Source organism: Akebia trifoliata, chromosome 10 (genome assembly GCF_017979445.1).
Source record: "Akebia trifoliata isolate Shusen 1 chromosome 10, ASM1797944v1, whole genome shotgun sequence".
Taxonomy (NCBI): domain Eukaryota; kingdom Viridiplantae; phylum Streptophyta; class Magnoliopsida; order Ranunculales; family Lardizabalaceae; genus Akebia; species Akebia trifoliata.
The window spans coordinates 11,387,838-11,415,205 of NC_141384.1; the positions used below are offsets into that span (position 1 = coordinate 11,387,838).

Consider the following 27,368-nt stretch of genomic DNA (forward strand, 5'->3'; position numbering starts at 1 on the left):
AAAATAGGTACCCTTTCCTTGGTCTGCTCATACAATACAAGCTAATTCCTCTCCTTCCGTGTTTGGGCAAAAAGAAAAAAGCCCTATTTCTTCGATCCGAAGGGGAATCCAACCAATCTAGCATCTCAACTTTCAATCGATATGTCTCAGGTACTGATTTATCATCCAAATGTTTTTCTCATGTTGTCGAATTTCGTAGATCTCGTTTCGTTTCTTAATTTTTTTTATATTTGTTTTATGGTTTCAGTCTTTGATGGTATTCGTTTTCATGAATGTTAGGGTTTGAGTGTATTAATTGGTTGCGTTCCTTATGGGAAAGAAATTAGGGTTTTTTTCCCCTCCTCTTGATATAACTAAGAATTTGAAGTGTTTTAATTCATTCGAATGCAGGTGGACAACCGAAATTCTTCAGCATCAAAGCGTGCCCGTACTGATGGTATTATGTTCATTTAATCTCTTTGTTGGTGAAATATTTTCCCCTTATTATCTCTCCAAATCAAGGTTTTAAATATCATGGGAGACCAAGATGACTCGCCCAACCAGCAAGATTTGCAATGTGAATAGTTTTTCACACTGACACGACCAGGATCCACAATGGCTCGTTTGATATTTTGAAAATATATTGGCCAAGTCAATAAAACTTAGTGGAGTCAAATGGGTTTATTTTTATTATGATAAAAATACCTAGTTTTTTTTATGGTTTAAAATTTTAGTATCTGAATAAAAATATGATTTTTTGGTTAAGTATTTCAACCCACCTTATTTTATAAAAATATTATATTTATTTGATAATAAGTATATATTAATCAACACTTATGAACTAAGTTAAATGGTTTGTCTTGTCCGAGATGAGATATCTCCGATTTGTCAACTCAGGATTTGTGGGGGATGAGACGAGATGAGTCATAATACCAAGTTTTAAAACCATGCTACACATAAAGAGTATTTTTTTTTTAAATCTTTATAAAGTTGTCTTTTTGTGCAAGAAAGAAACCTGGAGAGAAAAAAGAGATACTGAAATATTTCATAACTTTAAATGAAAATGATAGAAACTGGGTCCACGAGAGTGTATCATTTGATGTATAAATCCATAACCTGATTTAAATACCTTTTAAATAAGGAAATCACCCTTCAAGAAGTGAATATTAAAAACAAGTCATTTTAGGTTTCATAATTTCCCGTCAACTCTTTAGAATCTTGGAGTTCACTTTACTACACTTACTCAAAGAATCAAGGAGTTTACTTTCCTATGCTTACTCAAAGAAGGGCTGGGGACCATGTAAACTCGAAATCCAACGGTTGGGATTTATAATGATCTTGATAATATATATCTGAAGGATACATATCCTGAAGATAAATCTCCACTGTTAAATATTGAGTTTACATGGTTACGATCATGTGTTTTTCATATGTGTCATTTTCCATGAGTTATCGGAGCTTCACCCCTCAAAGAAAAGTGGATTGGGTAATGCTAGTTACAATGTGTTTGTCTCATGTCCCTCATTGTACCCGGAGTAGATCGGTTGTCCTAAGCTTGGTGTCGCTTGTTTTCATTTGTTAAAACATTATGATTTATAGTCATTTCTGCATTATTATTCGTAGGTAGTCGACGGGAAGATGATTGGACATGTCCCAGCTGTGGCAATGTCAATTTTTCATTTAGGATGACCTGCAATATGAGGAACTGTACCCAGTCCAGACCAGCTGATCACAATTCAGTAAGCTTCGTATAATTGTGCCATACCTTTATTTAGAATAAGTGAGATTCATCTCATGATGAATGGAAGAATCATGTTGGGTTATGATTCAAAATATAGGAGGAAAATCATTGTCTATGGGTTCAATAATGCTACTTTAGTTTGTTATTTAGAAAGATGGCTTTATTTGTTAAACATATTTTCCTTTCAAGAATGTAGTTATTTAGTTTTTGAATATTTGAACATAACATCAGCACTAGGGGAGTGGATGATTTTTTTTCCCAGTATGCCCGCTAGACCTAGCGTAACCAACCTTTTTTGTACGGAGTCATTACACCTTGCACAGTTTGGTTGAATTACCATTTTGTTCTAGAAGGTATTTGAATGCAACAATAATGTTTTGTAGAAATTATGTATTTGCTACTACATAAGAAATAGTTTTGGCTAGGGACATTTAGTGCTGCTCAGCACCTTCATTCACAGGAGAAATTTGCCAATCTTAAGCCTTTTTTTATGGTTTTGGCAGCACAACTTTGTTAGTGAATATGCATGTTCACATACCCGTGCACACACAAATATATACATATTTTTATTTTTATTGGGGTTGTTAACTTATGATAAGAGAAGTTTTTGAGAGAAAACACAGCTATAAAATTTGAAGTGGCAATTTTTTTTCCTGTCGAAGGTTGATTATTGATTTATACTCTTGGACCAGAGTCCATGAAATTGTTGATGGATCGCTATCTCACATGGAACTGGAACTTTGACAAATAATGTGTTAATAATTATTTTTTTCCCCCTCTTGAGGAACTGAAGTGGAGAACATTTAGATATCTAGTTTTGCAACCATAACATTGGTAGAGTTCCAATACAGGCTCACTCAAAAATTAGGTCTATAGAAGGCTGTTTTGTTATTGGCCTCTTATGAAGATTTTTTTTATCAGCCTCTTATATTCATTGTGGGAAGATCATGGAAAAAATAAGTGATAAAAATGCACAAAAAGTGAGTTTTAAAGGGGTGTGAATCCCTTTAAATAATTTCAATGTTACTAATTTGGGAAAGTTTCTAATTTGATATAGACTCTTTTTCTAAACTTAAAATACCTTATACTAAACTTCTAAAACAAGGACTCAAAATAACCTAAAACAAATAAAAAAGACCCTTATATCCCTAAAATTTGTCCACTTATTTATGGGCTTTAAAACCTAATAAATAACGGCCCATGATTTAGGATGTCCCCATCATCTTTAGTGCTTCTTCTCTCAGGTAGGTCCCTCGACCTCCTTTTGTATGTATATATATATATATATATAAAATAGACTGGTGCAATTTTACTTGGGAGTATAATGCTCAGGAATAATGTTCATTCCGTAAATATCCCATTCTGTGGACCTGATAATGCATATAAATCTTCCATTTTTTTTTTTTTTTTTTGATAAATGAAATTTTATTGATAAGAGGACAAGGGGTCCTCAAGTAAAAGATACAACCTTTAACTAAGACGAAAAATTTCCATTTGACGAGTTGAATTCATTATAGGTCTGGTTAGTGTGTGCATTACATTTCTCGTGTTCTATAGATGTGTGTGGGATGTTATCATTATATTTTAGGCTATGCTTATATATTTCGTACAAGGAATTATTGTGAATTGTGATTCTGTAGGCTGCAACATTGTATGTATTCATTGGATGTTGTTTGCAGAAGACATTGGTCATTTATCATTGTGGCATATGCAGGTTTTTTGCATTGTTTTCTCTTCCCATCTTTCTTCTTTTCTGCTAAGTAGTCCAGAAAGCTGCTTTTTATTGTTATTATTATTAAAATCTCGACCCTCATTCTGCTCTCTCTCTCTCTCTATATATATATATATATATGGGTCCCGTTCGGCACCCAACCATTTACCCAACAATTTGCCCAACCATTTTTGTCTTACATGGGTTAGAAGTTTTGGAATGGGCTGATTTTTGGTGAGGATGATCTCCTCATCATAGAGATCATCCTCACCAAAAATCAGCCCATTCCAAAACTTCTAACCCATGTAAGACAAAAATGGTTGGGCAAATGGTTGGGTAAATGGTTGGGTGATGAACATTTCCCTATATATATAATTAAGGTTTATCCAAGTTGTGCTGAACAGATTTATGGCCTTTATGCCTTTTATGCTTCCATTCTTTTTTTATTTTGATAAATGAAATTCTATTGATAAGAGGACAAGGGGTCCTCAAGTAAAAGATACAACCTACAGTGTCCCACTATTAACAATATCCCACCTAAACAGAAAATCCCCCAAAAATAACCCTCTAAAATCCTTGAACTTCTTACGCCAAAAAGACAGCAATGCAGGAGCATTGTTGATGGGAAAGAAAGCACAGTGCAGGAGCTAATCTTTATGCTTTCATTTGTTTGATGGGAAAGAAAGCACAATTCAGGAGCTAATCTTTATGCTTCCATTCTAATTTTAATGTAGTGTACATTTTTTAATATCATTGTTGTTTCCAGGATGATAATTGTATAGATCAGTTTTGTTTTATAGTATACTAATTTTGACCACTTATTCCCCTCCAGAAAACTGCTGCAAAGCCACTGCAGCAAGGCCGTCAGGGTTACTCGTCATCAGCTGCTGCCTATCTTGGCTCTGGTGCCCCCTCGTCAATGTATCTTAACATGTCTCCATATGGTTCTCTCTTCAATGGAACATCTCTTCCCCCTTATAATCTTTCATTCTCTGGGGGCTCTGGATATCATTATAACTATGGCAACCGCCTTTCTGCTGGCAGCCCATATGGGCCACCGCATTTTTCTGGTCCATCACCATATTCCAGTGGGTCTATGCTGGGTGCAGGTAGATTTTCTTCTCTCCATTTCTGCTAACTGAAATGTTTCTTAGCTATTTTTATTTGCTATAACATTACTCTTATTTGATTAAATTTCTTGTCAGTTGGGATGTACAGTATGTCCCCTTTAATGGATAGATATGGTCTGGGTTCACCCATGGGCCACGCTGCTATGGTATGTATCAAGTGTGGATGCTGATTGCTTGTTTATTGAAACACATTTGCATGACTAGATTAATGTCTGAAATTGTGCTTTAGGGTGCAACGCTAGGAGTGTTTCCAGAAGAGAATCCCCCCAAAAGGGCTGCAGGTAGGCCTCTATAAAGTTAATTTTCAACCAGAACTTGAGATTTGGCATCAATCCAATCTTTTTATTTACTAATTCTGGTGCCCCCATTTTGCCCCTTCACGTACACCTTATCTAGATGCTACACGTGATAACGATTGGACATGCCCCAACTGTGGAAATGTTAATTTCTCTTTCAGAACGGTTTGCAACATGAGGAAGTGCAATACCCCCAAGCCCGGATCTGAGGTTTGAGCTGATTTCATTTTTCCCCCCTCTAAAAACTTGTTTATACAAAGTGGTACCCCTGGTGCTTCAACCAATCAGTATTTCTGTATAACTTTTTAGACTAATGATAAATCGATGCGCTGACACATACGCGGTCTATACGCGGCTGATGTGGCAAGGGCACAGAACCATAGATCTTTTTCCTTGTGTATCCTGAAGAAAAAGATCTATGGTTCTGTGCCTTTGCCATGTCAGCCGCGTACAGACTACCTATGTTTTAGTGTGTATGTTTATCACGACTCAACTTTTTATTCTTTATTGCTTTGTATGTTGATGATGTCATCCATATTCCATAGCACTTCTTTGGGATATTGGGTGTTGATAGCTATATTGACATGGTTTCAAGAATTCAGATTATCTAGTGCCCATACCAGGCCATCGAAGACTATCTAAATGATCTAGGCCCATATCAATGCTAGCTAAAAGGACACAAATGGCCAAGGGAGGAAGGCTAATTTAAGGTCGATTAAGAGTGAAATAAAAACCTCGAGGGTCCTTATCCATTTGGCTTAGATTTTAAGATTTCACCGAGACTTGACATGATTTTTATTTCATATTTCATATTCAATTTGCTTTGTATTGATTTTTTCTGTCTTGACGCAGGCTTCAAAATCTGACAAAAGTTCCAGTTAAGTCTCTTTATTTTGAATTGTCGCTAAGTAATATTATAATCCTATTTTGAATTGTACTCACTAAAAGAACTCTAATTTTGACTTCTATATTTTTCTTGTCCCACAGAACAAAAAATGCCCGAAGGTAGCTGGAAGTGTGGGAAATGTAACAATATAAACTATCCATTCAGGACCAAGTGTAACAGGCAGAATTGTGGGGCAGAGAAACCATCTGAACCAAACAAGTCTCCCGTGGAAGAAACATCTGATGGGGATGATCAGGTTTGTTATGAGACACATGTACTTTCTATGTCCAGTTGTTACTTAAGGTGTCTGTTTCTTTATGTTAATTATAATTTTTGCGCACATGACATAGTTGAAACATGGGCAGAATTACAATGCTCTACAAAGATTGCTTTACTCCCTTTAAATGTACTGATATACTCAATTTTATCCATTGATTTACAATCTTCTGCAAAGATTGCTTTATTTCCTTTTAAGTTTTATTTTATTTTTTTTAAATTTCCTTAAAGTGTACTGATATACTCAATTTCATTCATTGATTTACCATTTTCTACTGTTCCAGTGAGTACTATAACACTTTTGAGAGTCGAGAAGGTCCAGAGTCATCGTCTGGCGTTGCTCAATATGGGTTGTCTGAAAGTCAGTCATGTCGTGGTCGTTGTGTTGCTGCAGTTGTCAAGTTACTCTTACCTCCTCATCATCTGTGTCAAGTTATTGTATTAGCAGCTATCCTATCTTTGCTGGTTTGCTACTGAGAAAACATGGTATTTGTAGTCTTTCTGGTGGACCTTTTTCTTTGGAACTCTTGCGTCGGCAAGCCCGATATGACAAGAGTTTTACAGGTTGGTTCCCTGGGTTTACTTTCATTTAGGCCTTTATACTTTTCAAATTAAACTCTTGTCTGTTCTAGTGGGTATGTTACGTAGATTCTGAAATATTGGATTGTGCTAGGCTGCACATTTTGTGGGTTTTCTTTGGTTTAATTTGCATTATGTGCAGTTTGGTAAAAGGTATGTTGTTGAAATGGGTGGTTTTTGTTAGAACTTTGTGAAGTCTGAAAACTGGGACTTTTGACTCTTGTGTTAGGTTTCATATTGTTGAACGTGTTAGAATAGAAATGTTTCTGGTGTATTCTGGTCAGTTGCATCAAGTACGGTGTTTAATAAGGAACATGTTTTTTGTTGTTCATTTTAAGTCTGCATTAAGTTGTGGTCAATCTAATGTACTTGTTCCTGTTTTGTCCCGGTTCTCGTGGCTATAACCAAAATTTTTTTTTTTTTGGGAGTCCTTGTGAGCAGGCTTTTATAACCGATCGAATTCTAAATGCAATATTCCTGAAGACCTTGATAGTGTGTATTTCAGAACTCTACTTTGGAATCATAAGGTTATATTGATTAAAGTTGGAAGCATGGTTTAAAATTTTGTACTGTTACAGAGTGTTTTGTCTGAGACATTTCAGTTTTGACCAAAACAGGAATTAATAATAAACCCCGAAACATTCAATGATCTAGGAATGTTTGAGCCGAAACTTGTTTTTTTCCAAGCCAAAACATTCTCTCGGCACGAGATTTTAAACCTTGGGTAACACCTTATCCCAAATATTAACAAATCCTATTGAGTCGTGCTGGAGTGACCTCAAGCTGGAACCTCATATTGAACTTCTTGAGGTGAAAGTGGATAGGAACCATATATGCTTTTTGACTTGTATCTCGATGAAAAACATCTATGGGTTCTCATACACTTTCACGTCAAGAAGTGCAATATGAGGTTCCTGCCTGAGGTCACTTCAGCATTATTCAATCCTATTTCACCATTCCACTCTTTCTTGGATCCATGTTTCGATTTTGATAATGTTCGGGCTGACAACTTGATGATGACACCATTGTCTTTTATTGGGTACGAGTTACACTTATTAAATTCAGAATCATACTTAAAAGACCTTGGCTTAGCTCCATTGTTTTTCTTTGTTTTTGAAGTCCCAATACCTTTTCTCTCAATTCTTGCTACTAGGAATACTTGAAAGATGGTCAAGGCTTCCTTGCCAGATGGTTTGGTGGGTTAGGTGAACACCCAAAGAACCTTTGTGCGTGTGTGTGTTTGGGGGGGGGGGGGGGGGGGCATGCTTGTGTTGTCGAGGTTAAATCAGACAGTCGAGGTTAAATCAGACAGTGATGAAAGGTCAATGATGGTAGCTATCACAAGTAGGCCTTTCTTCTTCGAATGAGAAATTGTTAGTTTCTTTTACTGGTTTTGCTTTTCATCTCAAAACTTGATTTGTACTTTAATCTCTTCACTAACTAAAGTGAGCTATCCCTCTTTCGGACTTATTAATTACCCAAGGTTGTAATCTTAGCAAAAACTAACTGATGGTGATGGTCCAAGAGTGGAATACTGATTGGAATAAATTCTTGATACCAAGTGATCAAGTACAAATTCAATTGTACCAACTACTGAAATTGTAAACAACTATTGAAATTGTTTGAACCAGTGTTATAATGTTTTGTGATGTTGAGATTGTAATTTGACCCAAATCTTTGTAATGTTTGAAGAGTGTGTTCTAATCTTTAATTGGGGGTGTAATAAATAATTTAAGGAATTGGGGTGCCAGTAGCAGCTCTCTAAATAAATTAACCATCTGTTTTTTTTTTTTGAAGATTAAGGTGGGGTTAAGCAGATCCCCAACCAGTAAAAAAGAAACATCCTTTCATAGATATGCCCACAGGCATCCTTACATAAGATGTTCTTTAGATCGCAGGAGAGGTCCAAGGGATCCAAAACAATACTGCCTAAGGTGTTTAGGTAGGAGGCTAAAAAGTCGGCAGCTTGGTTAGTCTCTTTAAAGCAGAAAGTGAATTCAATCCAGTGGAATTGAGCCTCTCTATTCTTGACGGCTTTTACTAGTTTTTCTTCTCTCCAAGGGACTTTGCTATCTCCATTGATGCATTCATTAGCTATTTTAGAGTTGGCTTTGACCTTCAAAGGTCTTATGGTTAAGTTAGCTGCCGAGGTCATACCTTTTAGCATCGCTTGCAGCTCATGGAATAAGACCAACTTCCTTGGGTGTTTTCAGCAAAGGCCCTTATAGTACTTCCTCTGCTATCTCTAAGTATTGCTCCCTCTCCTCTGGCATTACCTCTAAAGGACCCATCAGAGTTCATAACATGGAATTCTTCCGGAGGTTTGATCCACTTGCATCTCACAAGCACTCTTATCTTGAATTTAGTTTCCAGGTTCCAAGAGGTTATAAAAGTTCTTGTAGATGCATTGTCGTCAGTGTTGGCCTCTATGCTTTGAATTCTAAGTTGGACATCACACACTATAAAGCTCTCCAGCAGGTCTGGAGGGAGGAAGTTGTTCTTGAATACCTGTCTGCATCTTTTGAGCCATAGATGGTGGATGAAGGAGGCTAGTCTTTTAACTAAGGAGCTCAGAGACTTAACCCTGGTGTTGTTGCATAACCATTCTACTTTGATATTCCAATCCCTGTTTACATGGTTGATGTTCGATCCTCTTAACAGTCTTTGCCACAGCTCATAAGAGAAGTCACATCCGAGAAATAGGTGATCTTCTTCTTCAGTGGCATTTCTTCTGCAGAAGTAGCAGATCGACTGCTGGATGATGCCTCTAGCCATTAGCTTGTCCTGAGTTTTGAGCCCCTTGCTTAGCCCCAGCATAAGGTAGCACTACGCCTCTTAATGTTGTTAGGGAACCAGATGAGCCTGTGCCATCTGACCTGGGGGTTGGGTTGTTGTAAGGCCTTGTAGGCAGACTTCTGGGTGAAGATCCCTTCGGAGTTTGGCATCCAGATAACTTTATCCCTATCAGTGCCATCCAGGTCCAGAGTTCTGATATGCTCCCACATACCCCCAAGCTAGTACCAAGGTGCATAGGCAGGTTCCAGGAGATCTGACTGATCAGAGAACTCACCTTGGCTTCTCTGTGTGGCCTCGAGTTGTAGTTATCCTCTTGCTGAATGCTGTTCAGCAGCACTCCTTCAGAGGTCCAGGGGTCATGCCAAATGTAAGAGTCTCCCCCATCCCCAATTCTGTGCACCATAAGGCTTTGGATGGTCCCCCTTGTCTGAAGCACTTTCCTCCACATCCAGGATGTATCTGTAGGTGTCAGAATGGTCCAGAAGTGCCCTCCATTTATCTTGTTTTTTTTTTAATACACTTCACCCAAATGCTGCTCCTATTCGATGCAATATCCCAGATCTGCCTAGCTATACCTGCTCTGCTTTGGAGCTCCAAGTCATGAAAACCCAGCTCTCATTTCTTCTTATCTCATGCAATTCTCTTCCAACTGAAGCAATGCATTTTGTTACCCATGTCAGGCCCTGCCCACAGGAATCTGGAGCTAATTCTCTCTATCCCATTTAGAACTTTCTTCGGCAGCATCAACGCACCGGTCCAATAAACCTGCATGCTGATGAGAACAGATTTAATTAGTTCCATACGACCTACCAAAGACATGAATCTAGCCTTCAATGACTTTATTTTGTTAGCTTGGTGATCAACGGTTAGTAGTTTGCAAACTTGAGTCTTGAGGAGACGAGAGGGACTCCAAGGTATCTAACAAGGAGGGCCCCTTCAAGGATCTGCAACACCTGGATAATTTTTCTTTTTTCATTGTCCCTTATCCCAGAGCAGTAGACATTACTCTTGTTCACATTCATCTCAAGGCCTGAAATCTTGCCAAACCAAGTCGGACTGAATCTTGACTGCTTCAGCTGAGGATGGAGTGCCTTTGAAGAAGATCATGAGGTCGTCAACAAAGGGAAGGTGGTTGATCTCAGGGTCCTTACATCTTGTCATCAGCTCCAGGCTACCCTTTCTGGTGAGATCCATAAGCTTAGCAGATAGCAACTCCATTACAAGTATGAATAGGTAAGGGGAGATGGGATCTCCTTAATGAATTCCTCTTTTGCAGCAAAATAGCCTTTGAGATTGCCATTGAGGGAGAAAGAGTACATGGGGGAGGAAATGCACTCCCAGATCCAAGCAATGAATGCTTTCGGAAATTTCATCTTCTCAAGGCAGTAGATAACTACCGCCCAAGCAACCTAGTTAAAAGCTTTCCTTAGGTCCACTTTAGCAACACACTTAGGAGCCCCCTTGTCTCTATGGAAGTTTCTGACAAGTTCATGGGAAAACATGATGTTGTCTCCAATGGACCCCCCTTTGATGAAAGCTGATTGGAAGGGGCTGACCAATTCATTTAATGTGCCTTTGAGCCTGTTTGCTATGATCTTCGAAATGCACTTGTAAAGAAAATTACAACAAGCAATATGTCTGAATTCTTCTACTGAAGTTGGTCTATCAGTTTTGGGAACGAGGGTAATGGCTGTAGCATTTATTTCTCTGCCACCTCATAATAGATATGAGCAACCCTTTCTCCTCATCACCAAGCTCCCTGTTCAGGGCTTGCTCCTGAATGGCTCTTTTGACACTTTCTAGTTGCTTGAAGGTGCGTTTTGAGATCTTCTTGTCCTCTCCAAAGTGTTGAGAGCTCCAAGCTTTTAGGACTGAATTCATTCTCTTAAGCTTCAAGACCACTTTGTATATGGGATTCCCTCTCATAGGTTCTTCCCAACTAGCCTTAACCACTTCTAGGAACCTCTCATTTCAACCCAGAATTTGAAAAATCTAAAGGGTCTTAGCCTGTTGGTATTGTCATCTCCCAAGGTTACAGACATAGGGCTGTGGTTTGATATCCCAGTTTTGATCCAATTTATGTTGGTCAGAATATCAAGCTTGGATAAGATTCTTCTGTCGTCCTTTTTATTACACCAAGTTCAGGTCCATTAAGTTCGTCTTATGTAATCCTCGGCTAGGTCCTTCCCCTCAACATTGGTGACTCTTCTGCCTCCAATCTTCTCTCCTAGGGAGGAGATAGTATTGAAGTCTCCCATCACCAGCAAAGGGATATCAGCATAGGCAGCCATGCATTCCAGTTCCTTCCAAACTCTTTTCCTATCTTGCTTCACACTCAGCCCATAGACAATTGTCAAAAAGAATTGAGCTCCTTCTACATACTTCCCTTACAGGGTGGTCATTTGGTCTGATTTATAAACCAGGTTCATGTTTGCACAATTGATGTTCCATCCCACCCATATACTGTCCTTCAAAGCATAGTTGTAGTTGTCTTCCATCTTCCATTCAGGCCACACCTTCCTGGCTATGCCTTTTTGGTTAATTTCTCCGACTCTAGTTTCCATGATCCCCATTATGATATCTATAGAGGCAGAATCAAGTTTTACCTTGATCGACTCTGCTCTACTGATCCAAAGTAGCTCATGAGTTTCTCCTGTAAGTACTGATGTGGTACATGCCAATAATCCTCCGACGCCCAAGTTAGAGTTGCAGAGATAACAATATTAAAGAAAAACAGTTTTAGCCCTTATTCTCTCGGCCAAAAAAATTCTTTTTTCCTCCATCGATTCCTCTATTTATAGGTCTTTCCTTCAAATCAAGGTTTTCCCTTTAATCAGGATTTAATTACCTTGAATCTCTTGATTGCAAGGACCCTAAACATAATTTGAATGTTTGAGATTGAGTTCAAGATTCTTGGGAGATCTCTTCCGAAATCTCTGGACTTGAGTAATCTAGAATTGTGCAAATATTCGAATTAGACCTGCCATGCTAAGCAGGTCAGGTCTCCCCTTATACTGTCCTGTCCTACCAGTTAGACTAGACACTACTACCTTGGTCTACTATCACACCTCGAAATTCCAACACGAATCCCGATGATTCATCAATTAGAATATCGAAGTATGAGAAAAACACACACAACCTAATAGATCAATCAAAGACAATATTACTATGAATTGAAATATACGCAACATAAACAAATCATCAACAATCAATTACATCAAATCCACAAAACCATCAACAATCATGTGATAATAATCTCTCAAAATACAAGTTCTCAAAATACGTCAAGTCTCACAATAGGAAATAAAACACCACCACTAATTACTAATATAATCCTCAAGCTGATGGGGGATGCAAATCATCGACACAATCTTCTATGGGAACCTTCTCGAATGGCTCCTTGTATGTAGGCTACTTAAAAGTTGAATAATCTGAAAGGGTGAAGGAGAGGGTGAGTAATATGAGAATATTATTCAGCAGGATGAAATGCCGTTCTAACAACGAGTCATACATGCACGAGTAAACATCTTAATAGTTAAATAATACAGGTTTTCATAATGTAACATACGATAAATGTCTAAGCATAATCAATAAATAGTTGTAATAAACTTCAATCTATTATTTTTATCATTTAAAGTAATACATACAACTTTCACATGCTATCAACATTACAAAATAAAAGAAATATACATAATACAAACACAGCGGTGTAGTCGATAAGAGAATAGAGGAATATGTCAATATAACCGTCTTGACTATGATAATTTGATATTCCAGATTTTAAATCCGACGTGGAATCCCATCGTTATAATATGATTTTGTGACCGGTTATCATACCACTGGTGGTTGACCATTTATTCGGCATTAGATTGGCCGTTGACTAAGAATCCAATACTGAGTTCAATTAACAGTAAGGTCGACCGGCTGACGATTACGGACTAACAGTGATTACTAACTAGTCCAAGAGACCCTTCGTTTCGAAACCTATCAAGAGGGAATGCATGTGAATCCCAACTACCTCTACATTATACAAAGATCGTCTTTACACACAAAATTCTTCAAGAAAAAAGTAAGAGATATTCTCAGATCTCATAAGTTATAATAGACTCTAAGGTATCCCATACTACTGAAGAGCATATGACATCTAGTGCTATCATAGATTGATTTGTTACTTCCGGATACACAACAACGCGTCACTCTTTATAACTTTTATGGTAAACAAATAGTTTTGATTTTTGTAATATGTACTAGTTTCTTTTTATCGAATACAAGGAATGTTCGGTAGTGCTCTCCAGTGACATCCATCTGTTATTTCCATCCATCAATAATCTATCCCTTTATTTATTTATCATATCTTACATAGCTTAGTCACTACATAAGATTGGAGGCACTGTCTCATCAATCAATCGAGAACATACGTTCTATCTATCCATCCATGAATCAATCAATCAATCAATCGTCTAACTTTCTATATATCTATCAAAATATTTTTCACTTTTAAAGTTATTCGATATTCATAGAGCATCAACCAATTCCATTCGATGATTTTGGTTGAGTAGAAAGACTCGGGAAACACGACATAGCCATAAATGGTAAAAGTTGAAAAAATTGTGAAAATTTGACTAAGTATTGAAAAAAGTGAATTTTCAAAGTTGTTTAATTGAAAACAACTTTTTGTAAATGGAAGCCCTCGATAACATGAGAAACATCATGTAATTTTTATAGCATAATTCAAAGGAACGATAAAGATATTAAATTTTGAAAGCCAGGCAAAAACGTCGAAATTTATGAAATCAAAAATTACATTTTGATACGATGAGATTTGAATTTTTAAACCATTGTCAAAGTTTCCAAATGGGAGTAAATGTTTTTAATGAAATAAATGCTGAAAACATGCATATTTGTTGTAGGGGAAATAAGATTGAAATCAGATTTCAGTTCTTGAACAAAAATCTTCTAACGGCGGCGGCGCCAGCAAGCAGGAGGCTCTGAACATTTATCTTTGTTTTCAAAAACTTTCATCCAATAACGTCCAAAATCGATATAAAAGGTATCGATTTATTTCTAAAACGTCCCACAACTTATAAAAGACTTAATTGACATCCAACGAACCAAAATCAATTGAAAAGAATTACGTAAACATGATTCAATCCATTCAAACATATGTGAATTTAACGAATTAATAAAAATATTGGAAGAACAATCACAATCTAAAGGATTAAATGCATTTTTATATGAAATTGTTGTATAACTAGAGGGTAGAAGGGAAGGCATCCTACCTTGGGTTATTTTCGACGGTTGATCGAAGTTAAAGATCGTCTTCGACCGATCACAAAAATTTTCCTTCGACGAAAATCGAATTTCTTTGCGTCAACGCATAATCCTTGACGAAGGGAGCGACTTTCCTTCTTGTGGTAAAACCCGGATCGTTTTCATTCAACGTAGATTTGAGTCACAAAGATCGAGAAAAAATAGGATTGAGTTTTGTTTGGAGGGAAGAATAAGAAAAATTAGATTTTTCTTTAGGTTTATGATATTTATACTTAAGTGGGGACATAAGCGTCATTTCAAAAATTATTTTTCTTGAATGTCGATTCGAACATTCTTATACTTTATTTCAGGTGATTTTTCGACACTAACTTAAAGGTGCGATTGAATTCCTCACATTATGCCTTCAAATTAACTTTTTAGCTATTGGGTAAAAGTTGATACGAAACTCGAGGATTCGATAATTTTTTTGTTCGACTACTGATTAAAACATGCTTATAAGCTAAAGTATGTTTTTCTATCCTTTTGAATCTATTGGTAAAGTTAAAGTTAGTTTACCTCAAATATTTGAAATTAAGGATACATATTTTTAAATCAACGTTAAAATCTATAATTCTTTTTTCGAGATGTGCATTAAAATTTTTAGGTCATTACATCTATCCTGTTGCTGGGTAGGGTTGGATATACTGGCTCGCTCCAAGTACCACTTATTCGACTAGGACACGTGTACAGTCTAGATAATTTACCATTATTACCTTTCATATTTAGCCCCTCTTGAGGAGACGCGAAGTTTCGTTGTTTGCCCAAGACATGTATCTCTTTCCTGATTGGTCGCCATTATCTCCCATCATTACTTTTGTCGTTAACATCTTGACGCATTAAATGTAACATCGTTTCGATTATTTATAAATGCTTGAGACAAAACGTCATCTTCCTTGTCCTATTTATTATAAATAAGGGACCCCGCATCACTTTCCCTTTTTACTGTTCTTCTACCTTTGCGAATTTGTCTTCTAGTGCTTCTGAAGTCTTCCAGACCTTTAGCTATTTTTTACCTCTTTCGTTTAGAGATAATTTTCTACTTTCCATTTTATTTTTTTTACTTCTCTTTAATTTTCTGCTCTTAAATGGCTATCAACATTTCTCGATTTCCTTAGGATTTCTTGATCCCCACTTCTGTGTCTTTAGGGTTTGCCAAAATCATAACAACCTTGACGAATGTCGTTAGGGGGAAAATTTTAGTCTATGTTGGCCTAATTAAGGTTGGCCTAAGCTTCCCTCTCTTTCCCTTCACTAGAGATGTACTAAGCAAAATCAATTGGGCCCTAAACCAGATGTCAGGCAACTTCTATCGCCTGATGGAGAAGGTTTTGGAATTGGGGATAACCCCCAATTACTTCCTCTCCAAGTACAACCTAAAGGCTATCTCTAAGCGCTTTTGGTACTACTCGTCCTCTAAAAATGTAGCTGTCGTGTTAGTGCATTCCCTTCCCATTTTGACAAAGGGTGGTACAAAGACCCCTTGATCATTTCTGGGATCTGGAAGTTTGGCTTCTTTGCAGATTTTTTTTGCCCTTTTTACTGTAGAGGCTAGGAAAAAGCAACGTTGAGCGGCCAAGGAGAAGAAAGAAGAACCAAAGGGGGCTTTAACGAGGGAGATCAGGGAGGAAGAGGCACATCTTTCTCATTCTATCAAGATCATGGCATATTAGATAGACAATCAATCAGGATAGTGCAAAATAGAACGAAAGTGATCAATAAAAATAGCACATAACCAACCAATCATTGAGATAGGCATAAAAAATTCTTTTTTTTTTTTGTTGAAAATGAATCAAAATAATTTTTTATGGTCCAATCAAAGATCACTTTGGGCGACCCAGAATAATTCGAGATTCCAAAGAATATTAAATTGATGATAGAATGATAGTTGTGAACATAAGGAGTTATGATTTTTTTTTTCTCTTTTAAAATGTATTGTTGCCACGTGCGGAGGTCAAAGACTTATAGCAATAAGAAACCTTACTAAGTTAGTGAGAGTAGCCCATTCAATTTTTTTTAAAATTTTTTTATGTTGCAGCCAACAACACTCACAAACCAAAACTCACATTTTTTTTTTTTGTGTTTTTAATATGCTGCCACCATTAAATAAAATCATTTTTTTTCAAGTAGCTAGCAGCACACACAAAACACTCAAAACCTTTTTTTTTTAATATGTCGCTGCCATCATATACAAACTCACACACGCACACACATACAAGCAGGTTATGTATGTACAAGCAACAACAAAAGAAAACCAAATGTTTTGTTTTTGTTTTTTCAACCACAAATAAATCCACTCGATAGCTTGTGGAACCAGATCAGGGCATTTCCTTGCAGACTTGAGAGAAACAACCTACACATCAAGCATTTGTTCCCCTCCCGTAGAGTTAGCATATATTGAAAGTGGAACAAATGTTCAATTGGGTCTTTTGTTCTTGAATAAGGGGTGAAACGTGGTGGTACAAACTTCTTTGGGATCTCCTCTGACAAAATCTCAGTTATGAAGGGTGATTTTTGAATTTCCCTAACAGCTTGTGTAACCACCAAGTTGTTATCAGTGCTCTATACCACCTCTTTTTCCTTTCGAATCATATCTTTGACCTCCTCTCACGTCACACCCATTGTGGGCTCAACTGGAGTTGTTGTGGCAGTTGCGGCTTCAGTGTCTTCCCTCTCACTTGGGTCTCGCGATTGAGAACTACTTTCTGCGTTTGAATCGTGACCATCTCCATCAAGAGGTAGGAGATCTTGCCTTTCTTTCTGCTGGTTCACTATGTGTTGACTTAGCGTCTAGTTCTGTTAAGCTAAGTCATCTATTCTTTTCTGCATCTCTACTTGTTGTTTTCTCATCTCTTCTAGCTGATTCAAGAGAACAGTCTCTATGGTAGGCGCAACAGGCGGAGGAGCGTTTCCCTCGGTCAATCTGGTGGTTCTTGTCATTGTTTTGACTGAAATCAATTTGCTGTAGCAATTCCTATGGACAACACCAAATTTGTAAAGGCGGAATCGAGTTTTACCTTGATCGACTTTGCTTTACTGATCCAAAGTAGCTCTTGAGTTCTTCCTGTAAGCACCGGTGTGGTACCAACCAATAATCCTCCGACGCCCAAGTTAGACTTGCAAATATAACAATATTAAAGAAAAATAATTTCAGCCCTTGTTCTCTCAGCCAAAAAGATCTTTTTTTCTTTCATTGATTCCTCTATTTATAGGTCCTTCATTCAAATCAAGGTTTCCCCTTTAATCAAGATTCGATTACGGTGTATCCCATGATTGCAAGGATCCTAAACAGAATTTGAATATCGGAGATTGAGTTCAAGATTCTTGGGAGATCTTTGGGCTTGACACACATAATCCAGAATTGTGCAAATATTTGGATTAGACTTGCCCTGCTAGGTAGGCTAGGTCTCCCCTTATGTTGTCCTGCCCTACCTGTCAGATTAGACGCTACTACTTTGGTCTTCCCTACTGTTGGGCAAGGTTGGATATACTGGCCCGCTCCAAGTATCACTTATTCGGTTAGGACACGTGTACGGTCTAGATAATGTACCATTATTACCCTTCACAATATCTAAGTGGTTCTTACTAATGAATCTCCTAACCTCACGCTGTTTGAGAAGGTCATTCAAGCCTCTGATGTTCCAGGCTGCATACTTCATTGTGAAACTTCAATATTCCTCTCCCCCTCGCCTTTCTTCCCCTCTTGGGTCTCTGTAAGACTATCCTGTTCTTGCATAGTTCTCATAGCTTCCTTGATTTGTTGAGGGGTAGGAAGTCCATTGGTTTGCTTCATTGTTACTTCAACCACTCTCAAGTTGTTGAAGTCCCTGTTCACCCATTTTTAAATTTCCACACTTCTATTGTCCTACTCATATTGGAGGGCTTGCAATCTGTTGCTAGGGGGTGTGATTTTTGGCTGGAGTGCTGTGTCTAATGAGTTAGCTCCCTCTCTCTTCAGTGTTGTGTTTCTCAACATGTCTGCTCTTATGCTTCTCCTTAAGAATTGTGGTCTTTTTGCTGGTTTCTCCTTCCTCATTGGCATGCCTGCCTTCATGAGCAGGTTCCTCACATTCCATTCTTTACTGGTTTGAGCTGGCGTCTTCAATCGTTGTCTGGTGTTTCTCTTTCTGTTTCCCTGCTTGTTTAGTGATAGTCTGCCCTTGCTGGTGGTTTCTATTGTTATTTTTATGAGTAACTATGGTCCGATCATTCTCTGTTCTCTGGTTCCCTGCCCCTCCCCTTTTATTACACCCACCCTTCCTTTGGACTGGTTCTGTGTCACCTTCATCTGTCTTGTTGTTCTCTGGTAGGCAGTTCCCTTCTGGGTGCCCAAAGGTAGAGGCTCATCCTCTACTTCAACGACATTTTTTTTGGGAGGTCCTTTGAAGCCTCTAACTCCATGCCAACTCTAGCATAAGACATTCTAAGTAACCTTTCCTTAGCACTGTCCATGAATAAAGGTTTACCTACTGAACTAGTGATGAAGCCTAGAGTGTCTGGATTCCAAAACTTATGTGGAAGGTCATGGAGCTTGATCCAAATGGGTATTGCCGCTGATTCCAGCTTATCCAGTTTGATTCTAGCCTTTCACTCCTTAAGCACCATTAGTCTTCCTGCTACAAGCCACGGTCCCTCTTGCAAAGCTCTCCTATCTTCTTCTCACTAAACTTAAAAAGAAGTATAACATCTTGCCTTTCGAGAATATTGGTCTCCACATTTTTTCCACTGCCTTCTTCACAACATAAGAGAAATTGTGTCCTAGGAAGTGACCCACTAGGCTCCTTTCCCATTCTTCCTCACCATCTCTTCTGGGCATGAAATGAACCTTTTATTCCCTTCAAGGAAATGTGGGTGAAAAGGTCAGCTTACCTTGTCCCCTCACTGATGCTTATAGGGTTTGAACCCATCAAAGCTGCCCAGGAATGGGGTCTGTTACGAGTGTGTCCTCTAGTTGAATTTGTCCTTGTTGTGGCCCCTTCCCTATCAGGGAGGGTCGTTGACGTACAAATTTCCCTTGCCACCCCTGATTGAGCTCATCTCTTGCCTCTTAAGCTTCTCTGTACCTTTGAGCCCTTCCCTGATCTCATTTCCTCTCTCACGTTGGAGTTTAGCTGAGATTCCTTCACTATGTCAGTAGACTTGTAGGTGTTTTCTTCTTTGGATCCACCGGTTCCATTGCTGCCTTCTGAGTCCTCAAGAGTCAAAGGTGTGTCCCTTCCTTTCAGTTCTATCATTCAGGATCCTCTGGGAAATGCCTTTCAGCACAAGGGATCCCTCTCTAGTAGGACTCAAGAAGTTCCTCCTTTCTAGGATATCCATTGGGCTTCCCCCTCTGCCTCTTCCCCTCCGTAGGAACCCCTTCCTCGGAATAGTCCTCTTCTACCTCCACTCCCTCTCAGTCGCAGGTTGTAGCGTTAGAAGCTTGTCCAAAGTCCCTAGGACATGGCTCCTCAGTTCCCACCAAATCAAATGTCGTAGTTGTCTCCACAAAGGTCATTTTTCATCTGGTTCAGATTACTCAAGTCTCCCATCATCTTTCCCACAACAAAATTGCAGCCAGAAGCATATTTTATATTCTTGGATCATTCTAAATTAATCATCTTCTTTTCAACTTGTAATTCGCTTTCAAGTAGCCTGAAATGCTAGAGTAATTTTTCATGAACGCCTGTGTTTTGGTGCCAGCAAAAATCAATTTATCCTCAATTTCTGGCCCCCAACTAAATATGAAAATAATTTTCAATTTATTCAATAGACTTGACAAAGCAGGATTTGTCCATTATTACATATGGATCAGGATTTCGTGTGAGGGTGATCACTCTTGCGAGGAGATCATCCTCACCAAAAACCAGCCCATTACCCAGTTTACAAGTTGAAGAATCATGGACTATCCATTTTTCTGTAAACCTCCATTTTTCTGTAAACCACTTATGATGGGGTTAAAAGTTTTAGAATGGCTGACTTTTTGGGGCAGATAAACAGCCAATGTTTTTGTCATATACAGGTTAGAGCTGATTTTTGGTGACAATGATCTCTATGATGAGGAAATTGGGATATGTTCCCGATAAAGTCTCAACCGTTGGATGTTATTTTTAAATGATTGGGATCTTGTGTACACACATATCTACAACATGTTGTCTTATGTGAGCTAAAAGTTTCGGATTGAGCTGATTTTTGGTGAGGATGATCTCTATGATGAGGAGAACATCATCACCAAAATTTAGCTCAATCCGAAACTTTTAACCTCGTCAAAAGTGATTTACAAAAAATGGACGATCTACGATTCTTCAACTCATAAATATGGAGTTATAGAAGTAGCTGATTTTTGGTGAAGATGATCTTCTCATCATAGAGATCATCCTCACCAAAAATCAGTTCAATCCGAAACTTTTAGTCCACATAGGACAAAACACGTTGTAGATATATGAGTAGATATGCGTGTACAAGGATCTTGACCTATATATGATAGCCGAATTGAAATCATCCTCACAAAAAATCAGTCCATTCCAAGACAAATGCATTAAAAGTGATTTACAAATTAATGATCCACGATTCTTCAACATGTAAATTGGGGTTAGAAGTTTTAAAATGAGCTGATTTTTCTTTTGGGATGATCTTCTCACCATACAGATCATCCTCACAAAAATAAAATAAAAAATAAAAAATAAAAAATGAACCCATTCTGAAACTTTTAATCCATACATAACAAAACTCTTTGACTATGTTAATGGTTATTGAACCATATATATATATATATATATATATATATATATATATATATAATATATATATATATATATATATATATTTTAAATTTTTTTTTTTTTTATGCATACATTTGCATGCTTAAATGTTACTGTGAAATTCTCAGTCAAAGTTAGTTAGGACTTTTAGGGATTATATATAATATTTTAGGAATATCTTAATAAGGAGATTTTGACTGTATATTACTAGTTATCATAGTTATTTTATTTCCTAGATTAGTGGAGAATTTTTTCCTCTGTTAGCTTGATTAGTTCTTAATCTTAGGGCTTGCTTATTGCAGCCAACTCCTCTATATATTTCTATATAATCTTTCATTCAAGATAAGAGAAATCGGTGATTAACTCTTTCTCATAAACTTACATGGTATTAGAGCTAGGTTTTGAAAACCTAATTCTCCCACATGACCAAATACGGCATGGCGACTGAGAGACAAAGCTCCACATCCAAAGTGACCTCCAATCTAGAAATAATACCTACTGTAAGCAATCATGAAGGAATATAACACTCTTCTCTTCTCGTCACAAGTCACAAACTCAACGAACAAAATTTCCTCCAATGGTCCCAGTCCAAGATGATGTTTATTTGCGGGAAAGGAAAAGACGATTACCTCACCGGTGGAGTCACTATATTGGAGAAGACTGACCCTAAATTCAAGTTATGGAAAATCGAAAGTCATATGGTGATATCATGGCTGATTAATTCGATGAACAATGATATAGGAGAGAATTTCCTTATGTACAGAACAGCCAAGGAAATCTGAGACGTTATAAGAGAGACATATTCAAGTTCTGAAAATACTTTAGAATTGTTCGAAATTGAAGCCATATTGCATGATCTGCGCCAAGGGGATCTCATGGTTATTCAATATTTTAATACTCTTACCCACCACTAGCAACATCTAGATATGTTCGAAGTCCACGCATGGAAGTGCTCGGAAGACAACCCTATACAGGAAAATTGTGGAGAAAAAATGGATCTTCAAATTTCTTCTCGACTTCAATAAAAACTTGGACGAAGTTAGAGGCAGAATAATGGGGACAAAACTTCTACTAAGTTTTAGAGAGGCATTCTCAGAAGTTTGTTGTGAGGAAAGTAGGAAGAAGGTGATGATGGGATTTCAAAATTATGCTCCCACACTCGAAGGATCTGCCATTGCAAGCCATGGAACCCAACCAAACAACAATAATGACAATTGACAGAAAAAAGGGAGACCTTGGTGTGATCACTGCTGCAAACTTGGACATCTCAGAGAAAATTGCTGGAAAATTCATGGCAAACCTATAGACTAGAAGTCATCACGATCAACAAATGACAGGGAAAGCCGAGCCAATGTTGCCACCACAAATGAAAATCCAGCACCTACCGAGATAAGCCCTTTCACCAAAGAACAACTCGAAGTCCTACAGAAACTCTTCAGCCAAAGTTCAATATCCCAATCAAGCACTTCTGTCCTTGGAACAAGCATGTTAGCACAGAAAAGTAATTTTTCCAATGCCTTTACAGTTAATAAAAGGCATTCAAGACTATTGATCATTGACTTTGAAGCATCATACCACATGACGGGAGATGCAACAATATTTCATGAATACAACCCATGCCATGAGAATCACAGTCCGAATAACTGATGGATCTCTATCTAAAGTTGTAGGAACCGGTTCAATCCGGGTTACAAAGGACCTAAATCTAAACTCTGTTCTCCATGTCCCTAATTTAGACTGTAATTTGCTCTCAATCAGTAAATTGACTTGTGATCTTGACTGCGTCACTATATTTTTTTCAAATTTGTGTGAATTTCAGGAATTGGATTCGGGGAGGACGATTGGTAGTGCTGAGCTGTGTTCTAGACTCTATCTTCTCAAAGACGATTCTCTTCCAAGAAAACAAGCTCAGAATGCAAGTTGTGTGTCTTTTAAGAGTCGGTTAGTTTTAAATTCCAGTGTCAATAAAGATAGTGAGATTATGTTATGGCACTATTTCCTTGGTCATCCAAATTTCATATACCTTGAAAAATTATTTCCTTCTTTGTTTATCAATAAAAGTTCGAAAATTTTCAATTGTAAAATTTGTCAATTTGCCAAACATACTCAGAACCATTATATTATTCTATCATATAAACTATCTCATCCATTTTTTGTGATTCATAGTGATGTGTGAGGCCCTCAAGAATTAAAAATATGAAAGGAACACGTTGGTTTGTATCCTTTGTTGATAACCACACTAGATTGACCTAAATATTTCTTATGAAAGAAAAATCTGAAGTTGGCCAAATTTTTCAAAATTTCAACTCCATGATACAAATTCAATTCCAAACCAAGATCCAACTCCTAAAAATTGATAATGCCAGAGAATACTTCAAATCCATCCTCAGTACCTATCTCTTGAGTCAGGACATAATTCACTTGAGTTCCTGTGTCGACACTCACCAATGAAATGAGGTTGCAGAGAGAAAAAACAGATATTTGTTAGAAATAACACGATTTCTCATGTTCTCTACTCACGTTCCAAAACAATTTTGGGGAGAAGCAGTCTTTACAACTGCATACCTTATCAATAGAATGCCCTCTAGAGTTCTAAAATTCCAAACTCCAAGTTTTCCTTAACTCCTTCTCACATACTAAAATCATCTCCTCACTTCCTCCTAAAATATTCGGGTGCTCAATTTTTGTTCACATACTCAACAACATCGTAGCAAATTAGACCCTAAATCCATCAAATGTATCTTTATCGGATACTCCTCAAATAAAAAAGGTTATACGTGTTACACTCCTATAACTAGAAAGGTGTATAACTCAATGGATGACATTCTTTGAACATCAATCCTATTACCCCAAATCGAATATTCAGGGGGAGAACATGAGGGTATATCAATTTTGGGACACTATTCATGGTATTGAAACCAATCCAGACCATACTCTTCAGCCCAGGGACTCCTCACAGCCACCACAACCTGTTTCAGTCACTTATCCAGAAATCAACCATCCTTCAAATCCTGAAATCAATATGCCACCTCAGTTACCAGTCCACCAATCCGAGAGTCATCTTTCATCACCACATATTGCAAATGATGAGTTTCGTGTCTATGTTAGGAAGAGGAAGAAGTCTAAGAGGGAGATAAAGCACACAACACCTCTCACATATAACCAAGAATCTGAATCAGATCCAAAACCAATTGAAATTCACTCAAGTAAAAGTATTGTTGCTCCTACTATTAATGATTCAGATATTCCAATTGCTCTGAGAAAAGGTGTTAGAATATGCACGAATTATCCTATTTGCAGATTTATTTCATATGACGGTTTGACACCTTCCTATTATGCATTTGTTTATGCTCTTGACAACGTACAGGTCCCTAGCTCTATTCAGGAAGCTCTCAAAAACCCAAAGTGGAGAAAAGCAGTCAGAGAAGAAATTGGAGCTTTGGAGAAAAATGGCACATGTGTAATCTTAGAACTTCCCCTTAGGAAGAAACCAATTGGTTGTAAGTAGATCTTTACAATCAAACATAAAGCCGATGGAAGTATTGAGAGATTTAAAACCTTGTTGGTAAGGGCTTTACACAATTGTATGAAATATATTACCAAGAAACATTTGCTCTAGTGGCCAAACTCAACACTATCAGAGTTCTCCTCTCCCTTGCAGCAAATCAAGATTGGCCCTTGCATCAATTAGATGTCAAGAATGCATTCCTAAATGGTGACTTGGATAAAGAAGTGTATATGGAGATACCTCTGGGACTGGAAGCTTCCTTCAACAACAATAAGGTGTACAAACTTAAAAAATCTTTGTATGGACTCAAACAATCTCCACGAGCATGGTTTGACAAGTTTGCAAAGTCAGTGATTAAACATGGGTACACTCAATGTCAGGCAAATTATACATTATTTGTGAAATTTTATCCAGAAAGGAAAATAGCAATGTTGATTGTATGTGTCGATGACATCATTCTAACAACTGACTATGAGGAAGAACTCCTGAGATTGAAGATGATTTTAGCTAAGGAATTTGAAATCAAGGACCTCGAAAACCTTAGATACTTTCTTGGCATGAAGGTGGCACGATCGCAGAAAGGTATAATTGTCTCCCAACGTAAATATATTATGGATTTGCTTAACGTGACAGGTATGCTTGGATGTAAACCTGCAGACACTCCAATGGATTCTACAAAGAAAATAGAAACTGAAGAGGAAACTGCACCAGTAGACAGGGGGAGATATCAAAAACTAGTTGGCCGACTTATCTACCTCTCACACACTCGATCTGATATTGACTTCTCTATTAGTGTTGTAAGTCAGTTTATGAACAACCCAACAAAAGAACACATGGAAGCTGTGAATAGGATCTTGAGGTATCTTAAGATGACTCCAGGAAGAGATTTATTATACAAGAAGAATGACAAGAGAAATGTTGAAGTCTTCTCAGATGCAGATTGGGCAGGAGATGTGTCAGATAGGAGATCGACATCAGGGTATTGTTCTTATGTTCGGGGAAATCTCGTGACATGGAGAAGTAAAAAATAGTCCGTAGTCTCAAGAAGCAATGCAGAGACTGAATTTAGAGCCTTAGCTCTTGGTATTTGTGAAGGAATGTGAATACAAAGACAACTTTATGAGCTGGGAGTAACAGTTGAGAAGTTCAGCAAGATGTTCTACGATAATCAAACTACCATAAAAGCATTGCAAAGAATCCTGTGCATCATGATAGAACAAAACACATTGAGATAGATTAACACTTCATCTCAGAGAAAATTGAGAATGCAGTAGTGCAGCTGGTTAACACTCTTCCGAGGTCACAAACTGCAGACATACTTACTAAAGCGCTTCCAAGACCGATCTTTGAAGAGTTGAGTCACAAGCTGGGCATGTACGATATTTACAACCCAACTTGAGGGGGAGCGTGGAATTCTCAGTCGAAGTTAGGACTTTTAAGGATTATATCTAATATTTTAGAAATATCTTAATAAGGAGCTTCTGACTGTATATTACCAGATCTCACAGTTATTTTATTTCCTAGATTAGTGGAGGACTCTTTCCTCTGTTAGCTTGATTAGTTCCTAATTTTAGAATTTGCTTATTGCAGCCAACTCCTCTATATATTTCTATATAATCTTTCATTCAAGATAAGAGAAATCAATGAGCAACTCTTTCTCAGAAACTTACAGTTACCTTATCCATTATCCACTATTCCCCTCAGAATGCCTGTCACTCTCTTAACCATGGTTATTTTTAAGAACTCAAGAACAGACAAGGCATATTAGAATCATGATGTAGGAGAAATCAGCCCTTGTGAGGTTGGCTTTGTTTCTGATCACCACCGCCACCACCACAAATGATGCTCCAAATTGACAATTACCACAACCAACCAACCGTGTTTTCAATATGCGAAGTTTAAGTTAAAAGAATAGACTACGTTCTCTGTGGGTTTGGCATTGTTCCTGATTGGTGCTGCAATGTCACCTCCTTGCAACATCGATTGTAATATAGGGCATGCTTAGACCACATTTCCTACTATGTATTGTCAACAAAAAAAAAAAAAATACACAAATCCAAATTTATTATCGCATTGGTGAAGGAATTTCATGTCCCTCCCAAGTATTATTTGCCACAGTTGTCTTCTAGGATTAAAACGAAAAGAGAAAAAAAAAGAAAAAAAAGAAAAAGATGAGAGATTGTTAAATATGCAGCACCCTCGTGACATACTTGAAAATTTTCAAAATGGGCAGTGTTAGCTTTCATTGAAAGAAGAAAAATGAAATTAGATGAAACAGAACCAGATGGAACAGAAGGCCTTCAAAATCTGAAAAGAACCTGCTTTAATTAATCCTCCCCAAAATTTTCCCAAGTGGCTGGCTAGCTCCCTTGTCTCACACCTAGATCACATCGATTCGATCCCTGAAAATGGCATGCAT

The 27,368-nt window shown here is 37.6% G+C and overlaps 2 protein-coding genes across 6 annotated transcripts in view; one reads left to right on the top strand and one right to left on the bottom strand.

The window, feature by feature from the left end:
• Nucleotides 1-27,119, top strand: LOC147393129 (ranBP2-type zinc finger protein At1g67325-like). Of its 2 annotated transcripts, none has more exons than XM_086456035.1 (10): nt 1-150; nt 391-436; nt 1,603-1,718; nt 4,264-4,540; nt 4,637-4,707; nt 4,791-4,842; nt 4,958-5,067; nt 5,710-5,734; nt 5,845-5,999; nt 23,261-27,119. In XM_086456035.1, the coding sequence occupies exons 1-10, from the start codon at nt 142-144 to the stop codon at nt 23,615-23,617; spliced, it is 1,218 nt and encodes a 405-aa protein (XP_086312161.1). In that variant the 5' UTR covers nt 1-141; the 3' UTR covers nt 23,618-27,119. The 2 variants fall into 2 exon arrangements, with proteins under 2 accessions (XP_086312161.1, XP_086312162.1); XM_086456036.1 differs by lacking the exon at nt 23,261-27,119 and adding an exon at nt 6,304-6,984 and having other exon boundaries at nt 4-150.
• The window catches only part of LOC147393130 (squamosa promoter-binding-like protein 12), an 11,071-nt gene continuing 10,699 nt past the window's right edge, over nt 26,997-27,368 (bottom strand). For all 4 annotated transcript variants that reach the window (XM_086456030.1, XM_086456029.1, XM_086456033.1 and 1 more), the window contains one exon: nt 26,997-27,351. The gene's annotated coding sequence lies outside the window, so the exon portion shown is untranslated. The remainder of the gene's footprint in view (nt 27,352-27,368) is intronic.